The 7,130-nt window shown below is 41.2% G+C and overlaps 1 protein-coding gene across 2 annotated transcripts; it reads right to left on the reverse strand.

The window, feature by feature from the left end:
- Positions 1-938: 938 nt before the first annotated feature.
- On the reverse strand, positions 939-6,349 carry nrros (negative regulator of reactive oxygen species). Of its 2 annotated transcripts, none has more exons than XM_079754339.1 (3): positions 5,992-6,349; positions 4,726-4,835; positions 939-4,127 (listed from the first exon to the last, which is right to left on the reverse strand). In XM_079754339.1, the coding sequence occupies exons 2-3, from the start codon at positions 4,825-4,827 to the stop codon at positions 2,169-2,171; spliced, it is 2,061 nt and encodes a 686-aa protein (XP_079610465.1). In that variant the 5' UTR covers positions 4,828-4,835; positions 5,992-6,349; the 3' UTR covers positions 939-2,168. The 2 variants fall into 2 exon arrangements, with proteins under 2 accessions (XP_079610465.1, XP_079610464.1); XM_079754338.1 differs by having other exon boundaries at positions 4,726-4,840.
- Positions 6,350-7,130: the final 781 nt, after the last annotated feature.

A 7,130-nucleotide genomic window follows, 5' to 3' on the forward strand; every position in this document is an offset into this window, starting at 1 on the left:
TCCCGTGTACTCCAGGTTTCAGAGACCTCGCTTCGTGAGTCCAACAAAGTTCACAAGGCGATCTACGACCAGCCTCTTGGAACAATGTGCATGAAGGGAAATTAAAAAAAGATGAGGCTCTTTGTGAACAGGGTGACACTGAACATTGGCTCCGTACTGGCACTAGAGGGAATACCAGGCATGAAATTGTCTGCTACATTTTAATTTTAAAATAAGACATTTAGTTAAAAATGGATGACTAGCAATAAAACAATATATTGTTTGTTAATTTTGAATGTGCCTCAACTAGATGGTGTTATTTTATCATTAATTTATGCTTTAAGTGTTATTAGTAATTTTATGTCAAATGCTTTGGCTTGGCAAGACTTCAAACGAACTGTCTTAACGTATTAGACCTTACATGGGGCTGTATGATTTAAGAGGGACAATTTGAGTTTAATTTGTTGGAAATGTTATAGCCATCAATCTATATTAGGGAGTGAAATTATCCTGAAATATCGCTATTGTCATTTGGCACACTATTCCAAAGATTAACAAAACTTGTTTTTATGGAATGATGGTGTAGTTATGAAGTCCTCCATGTCAAAGCCCAGGCCCAGAGTCAGAGACCTGCTAGTGCAACGGGGAGCTCTAAGGGTTAAAGAGGAAATGGAATCCTACTGGTTGCCATTTTTGACTTCCTCAGAATGTGCCTATTATGCAGGATCACATGCTGTGAGGCCCCACGCCTTAACTGCCCAAAATACATGTAGAACACAAAACATTATTAATGCTGAATGAAGACACACGCACATGCTGACATCTAAGACAAAAGACTACCCCAAAACACACATGGGTTCAGTGACAATTATGTTCTCAAAGTGAGCAAAGGCAGTCACACTATTCAGGTTAGCCAAACTGGTAGCGCTGCAATTAAAAAAGGCCTCAATGTCTTCCAACACTTTTCTTTATTCATTCTTTGTTATATCTTTTTCCTACATCATTTATAAAATGTAGACATAGCATTTAGTCAATTTGTGAAATCTTTGTTGCAACGCATGGATATCTAAGGTTTTTACTATCTGTATAACATAATTATCATCTCATCCACTATTACAATTCATTCGTATCTGGAAAAAGCTCTACTAGTTTGTGTGTGTGTGTGTATGTGCACACTTCCTTTTTCAACTGTCCTCTGTCACTTGTTTCACAGAGAACAGAGACATAGTACAGATGAATGTTCTGTGTCACATGTTTAGCCCTGAGTGACTCGAGTTGTGTTCTGTATTGTTCAAATTACTGAAATGATCGTCACCTTGCCTATACTTTAATAATCCAAAACAATTAATACTAATCATAATTCATAGGATCCTAGATTAATGCTCAACCAACCTTGTCAGTTTGGGTTGGTAGGTTTCTTTGTTCCAACCACTGTGACCCATTGCACTACACCACAGCGGTCTACTGGTTACCTGTTGGTTAGGGTTGCTACAGAATGTGCATGCAGGAATCTGGCAATCTGCGCCATTCAGCACCTACAAATACCTATAAACCATTCCCTCGTATCAAGAGGCCCAAAACATCACATCATTTACAAACCAAAACTACTTTTGTCAGTTTGATTTGGATTTGGTGGCCAATCAGGAGGCTGCTGTTGCAGTGTGTGTGTGTCTGCGTGTGTGTGTGTGGCTGCATGGACCTGAAAGAGTTGCTCCACACCAGCATGCACACATGGAATTTCAAGAACAGGGTGAACCCGAGTTGCATCTGTGTCTCACGGGTTAGAGAGGAAACCACAGACCCCTCCCTCGCCGAGAAACACTGGGCAGTTGCTGCCGATCTCAGCAAAACAGGAAATTTCTTGTTTCCTCTGCTGCCTTTATACATGCTTGCATCATACTACTTCTGCATATGGACACACACGCAAACCAAAATACTAATTTATTTTGAACAGCCTTAAGGCTACGACACATGTTTCTGAGAAGGCCCATTACACCTAAAGCCTGGATTAACAAGGCCTGGCTTAAGGTCATACTCTTTTGCTGTTACATTTTATGTATGAAGGGGAAGTGTGTTGAGTAAGTGAGCTAGGGTAGAATGCATTACTTAACAATTTTTTTAATGTTTATCTAAACCAAAACCCTTTCTTAGGTCTGACAAATGCTTACTTTGTAGTTAAAAGAGTGTCGTCAGTAAGATGTAGGCTTCACACTTTTCTTTTTTACAGTTTCCTGCAACATAAGGGGCCTAAAGGTCAGGAGGCAAACCGTCGGAATGCCAACAAAAACCAGACATCCAGAGAGAATAAGCAGAAGATACCAGAAAACAGACTCCCTGCTTGAGTCCCCACACAAGATAGACAGGACTCCTGCTCTGTATGTTATCTTCGCATCATCCTGACATAATATTTCTGTCTGGTCCACCATGTTGACCGTATGAGTAGTTTCAAACATCCTGTACCATTCCATTTGGCAGCAGTTAAACGGGTTTCCGGCCAGGAAAACTGCACTGAGTTTGGGTGCCAATAGTGCAGCGTCACCTGGAGAAATGGTGGATAAGTTATTTTCACTTGCATCCAGCATCCGAAGATCCAGATTTAAAACTGACATAGGGAGTTGTGTGAGAGAGTTTCTTGAGATATTTAAATAGCTCAGCCTGTGAAAGGGGGAAAAGTCCACAGCTTTCATGTCTGTTTTCCCCAAGCCCAGGTGCTGCAGCGTCCCAGCGAGGGCCTGGAGAGGCCCGGTCTCCACTCGGAGCCCCGGGTTGTCCGACAGCTCCAGGTGCGTGAGGCGCATCCCAGCGAACACAGAGGGCGGCATCCCTTGGATGCCGCATCCTACAAGGTACAGTTGTCTTAAAGAGGCCATGTTTCTCCATACTACGCAATCAGAGGGACTGCCCTCATCCTCGCCTCTTGTCTCCGACGGACAAATGCCCATACTATTGTAGCTTAGATCCACCGACCTCAGGCTTTCTACTGAGGAAAATAGTCCAAAGGGAAGCCACCTAAGGGAATTGAGGCTTATGTTAAGGTAGGTCAGATTTCCAAGAGCTGCCAGTGTGCCCTTCTCAGCCATGACCTCACTGAGCCTGTTGTTGCTGACATCCAGCTCATACAGGCTGCCAGGGAACCCCTCTGATGTCAGGTTCAAGGTCTTCAGACAGTTTGCTTGCATCTGAAGCCTAGTGAGAGATTGCATTTGGCTGATGAAGCCTTGGGGAAAGTGCTCCACTTGGTTGTATCTCAGGTCCAGGATTTCCACAGAGGAGACGTCACCATGGAGAGTGTCGTCCCATAACTGAGCCGTCACATTACTTGCATTACCATTCAGGTTGTAGAACTGGATGCTTGTAGTCCAGTTTTCACCAGTGGCATCATCCACAAGGCCCCCATAAAAGCGTACAATGTTGTGGGACAAGTAGAGGTTACGAAGGCGACTCTGGCTCGGCAAGAAAGGGAAGAAAAGCAGCCTATTGTCTGTGAGGTCAAGGGTCTCCAAGTGGAAGGTTTCGTTGAGCTCTTGTTGGGCGACAAACCACTCAATGAAATTGTGGCTGGCATTTAGGACTACCAGCTGGGTCATGTGGAATTCGACCAGGCAGGGCAGGTAGTTGAACGCAAGGTTGAGCCTCTGGAGCTTCGGATTGCCGGAAAAGGCCCCATCTATCTCAAACAGCATGTTGCTTTGCAGGTCAAGTTCTCTTAACTGGGCCAGGCCCTCAAACGAGCTTTCATCCAATCGCTGCATTAGGTTCCGTGAGAGATTCAGGTATTGCAACGAGGTTAGGTTCTGGAGGAGGTGGAAGACCATGTCGTCCTCGAGCCCGTTCTGGGACAGATCCAGAACTCGTAGCTGCGGCAGCTGGAGTAGTGCATGGCTAGTGTCTTGGTACCCGACGTGAAGCTCGTTCTCTGCTAGATTAAGGATCTGTAAGGGGTGTAAGCCTCCAAATGCATTGGCTTCTATCTTCTCCAGGTGATTCCCTGCTAAGCTTAACGTGTGTAAGGAGGAGTAGTGGAGAAGAGAACTGTTGAGTAGTGTCTGAATATGATTGTGGTTAAGCTGAAGCTCTTCTGTGTTGTGCGGCAGGCTGACAGGGGCGTAGGATAGTCTGCCATTGTTGCACAGTGCCATTCTTTGGATCTAAGGAGAAAACAGAACAGAAGTATTGGTTTACATTGTATGTTATGTGTGTTTGTGTAAAGGTGAAGGGTTTTGTATTATAAAAAAATATACCATGTATTGCTGTTTGTTTTATCTTATTATCTTTAAAATATGCCATTGCATTCATAGAAAAGAAAATATTGTATGGTAATATGTTTATTTTATTATATATCTATATATCTGACACCTTATATATAATATATTTTTTGGTATTATTATATTGTTGATCAAGTGGAATTGATGGTAATAATTGGTTAAAGCGTTTTGAAAAGAGAAAACCCCCCGATTCACAGCAATAAGGGAAGCTCAGAGTTCACAAAGTTCGACAAGTTGATTGACCCTGATGGTCAACCAACTTTGTAAACACGATTCGAGAATAGCAAAGGTTCATAGGGACCTGTTCTTTGCCCAGTTGAAGGTCCAATAATGGTATGTGAAGCTCTTTGAGACTGTTATTGTAATAAAGGTCCAGACAAATGTAGACCTCAGTATTATAATGATTATCATTTAAGTCATACATTGCATGATACAGTAAACAGTTTCACAGGGGAGTTGTTCCAGCAGAGAAAATCCTCACCATTCGACACAGATTTGGCTGAGGGTGACTGAGGGATGGAACCAGGACACCCCCGATGGCAAGGAGCATGAGGAAGGATGAAGGGAGTGTGCGGACTGGCATTTTTACATCTTCTCTGTGGAGTAGAGGACAAAATGAGCCGCCTAAATTCACAACCACATTTAAATGGGCACAACATGTTACGTACATGAAACAGGTGCATAAGGATGGTTAAAGACAGTACATCAGTTAAGTCATAGGATGGGCTTGTTTGGAGGAGGATTGAGTGTGCCAAATGTGTTGATGTTACTAACACAATGTAATGTGTACATCATGTTTTCGCATTATTGATCAAGATATTAACGTTAATAAAGCAATAAAGAGAAAAAAAAGAAAAAAATTAACTAAAGGATTCAGAAAATGTTCTTTGATGATATTTGTACACTAAATACATTTTTTATTAAAATGAAGCACCTGGTGATAGAAAGGATTAGAATAGTACAGTTCCAAGATCCTTGGAAGTTCTACAATCCAGATTCAAAATCACAATGATCTGAATCTAAAGTAGCTAATATTTTGTCATACAACTATGGATAACACTTTACAAAAAGGGTAAATTAAATATCCATTAATAAACACTAGTAAATGCAATAATAGGCATACTTATACAGCATAGAATAGTAATTGTCATTGTTAGGTTTTTGTATTGTAGTTCACTTCTTATTAGTTAGTTACTCTTGCGGCACTGGTGCACACTCTCCAATATATCCTAACACCATTAAATAATGTATTAATTAATACTTTATGTGTGATCATGAACAGCATTACCTTAGTTAACATCCCCATTAGTAAACATGAACACTGTATGACTACTAGGCCATTAGTGAACTGTTAATCAACTGTTAGTTAATGCTTACCACTGCATTAACTATGAATACGTAATGCTTAATTAGTGTACCCTTAATGTAACTAAGGGTACATTGGAAATGTTACCCTACTTTGTGTTAAAACCATGGACTGTATGGGAACTCCAAAAGTAAGGCATATGATATTGTCTTTCAAATAATGTTCCTGCTAATATATATGTGTAACAAATATCTAGGGACTATATTTGTTGCAAGGACCAGTTTAAATAATTATCTTAAAAGTGCATACTAAGTGCATGGTTATACTCATGTTACATTCCATTCAATCATATCATTTGGTCACAGTTCACTTCTAGTGCTATTAGCATATTGATCATATGCTACCTGCATATTTGTATTTTATAAGGTAATATTTACTTACGCAGATAGTTATGTGTTGGTCTCCCAAGCCATTGGTGGTTGATCTTCTGACCATAACGTGTGTCGGTCAAGCATGGATACGCGTTTATTCCTAATGAAAGTCCTCTGACCTCGGAATGGATGCTTTCTTCAGTACTCACGGAAGCAGACAAGTAATAAGAAACAAAGTTCCCCAAAGATTTCTCAAGAATAAATTAGCACATGTTGCTGATGACATTTCAACCGCCGTACCCAGAGATCCAAACTAAACTTTCATTACACCCTTGAGGCAAACATACTAGGAAGCATGTGTTAGAACGACAATGCAAACACAACCACGAGCTACTAGTTCCCCACCACAAAACCCAGTAGGTACGCCCTTCACACTATTTCACTTGCTTCTGCTTGTGATCAGCCAAGCTGTAAGAGGAAACCACTTAGAGCTCACACCCTTCCGTATCATGACTTTTCTTGTTACTGTCACAAACACACACACACACACACACACAGAAACACCCACACACTTACACACGCACATGTTTTGTTGATTGCTTTACTGCCTGTCACTGAATCGTATATATATTTCTGTCAGCCTTCATCTTTATACATCTTTGATCATGCTCTATGATTGCGCACACCTTTAAGTTATAGCACACACCTTTAAGTTATATTGAAAAAACAGTATACAAAAAAAAAGATCAGAGAACAAAGAAATATTTGATCTCCCAACCATAGAGGACTTACTTTTATTTATTTCCGATCTGGCATGAATGAACATCTTGTCTTGAAGGGGTCAAACCATAAGGTTGAGAAGGAGGGGGGTCTTTCTGTTGTTTAGTGTTCGTCCTTCCACTGTCCACCAGATGTCCTTAGACTTTTCCAATCACTTATTCCCCTTACCTGTGCATCCTTGACAATCTTCCAAACTGCACCTTTGGAAGGTGTAGTTTGGATATTCATGTTCACTTCCTTTGTTCTCTTGTTAGTTGGTTGTCATGTCCTGTTCATGGAACAGAGATATTGAGTTGCCTTATTAAAGGCATTTTTGTGTCTTCTCCATTTTGGATCTACCCCTCCTGCTGCACCTTCAACACCAGACCCTGACGGAACGAATCGACCAGAATCATTGATCCAGCAGCTTGTTTGATGGACGATGAACTA

The sequence above is a fragment of the Pollachius pollachius genome, assembly GCF_949987615.1.
Source record: "Pollachius pollachius genome assembly, chromosome: 17".
In the NCBI taxonomy this organism is placed as follows: Eukaryota; Metazoa; Chordata; class Actinopteri; order Gadiformes; family Gadidae; genus Pollachius; species Pollachius pollachius.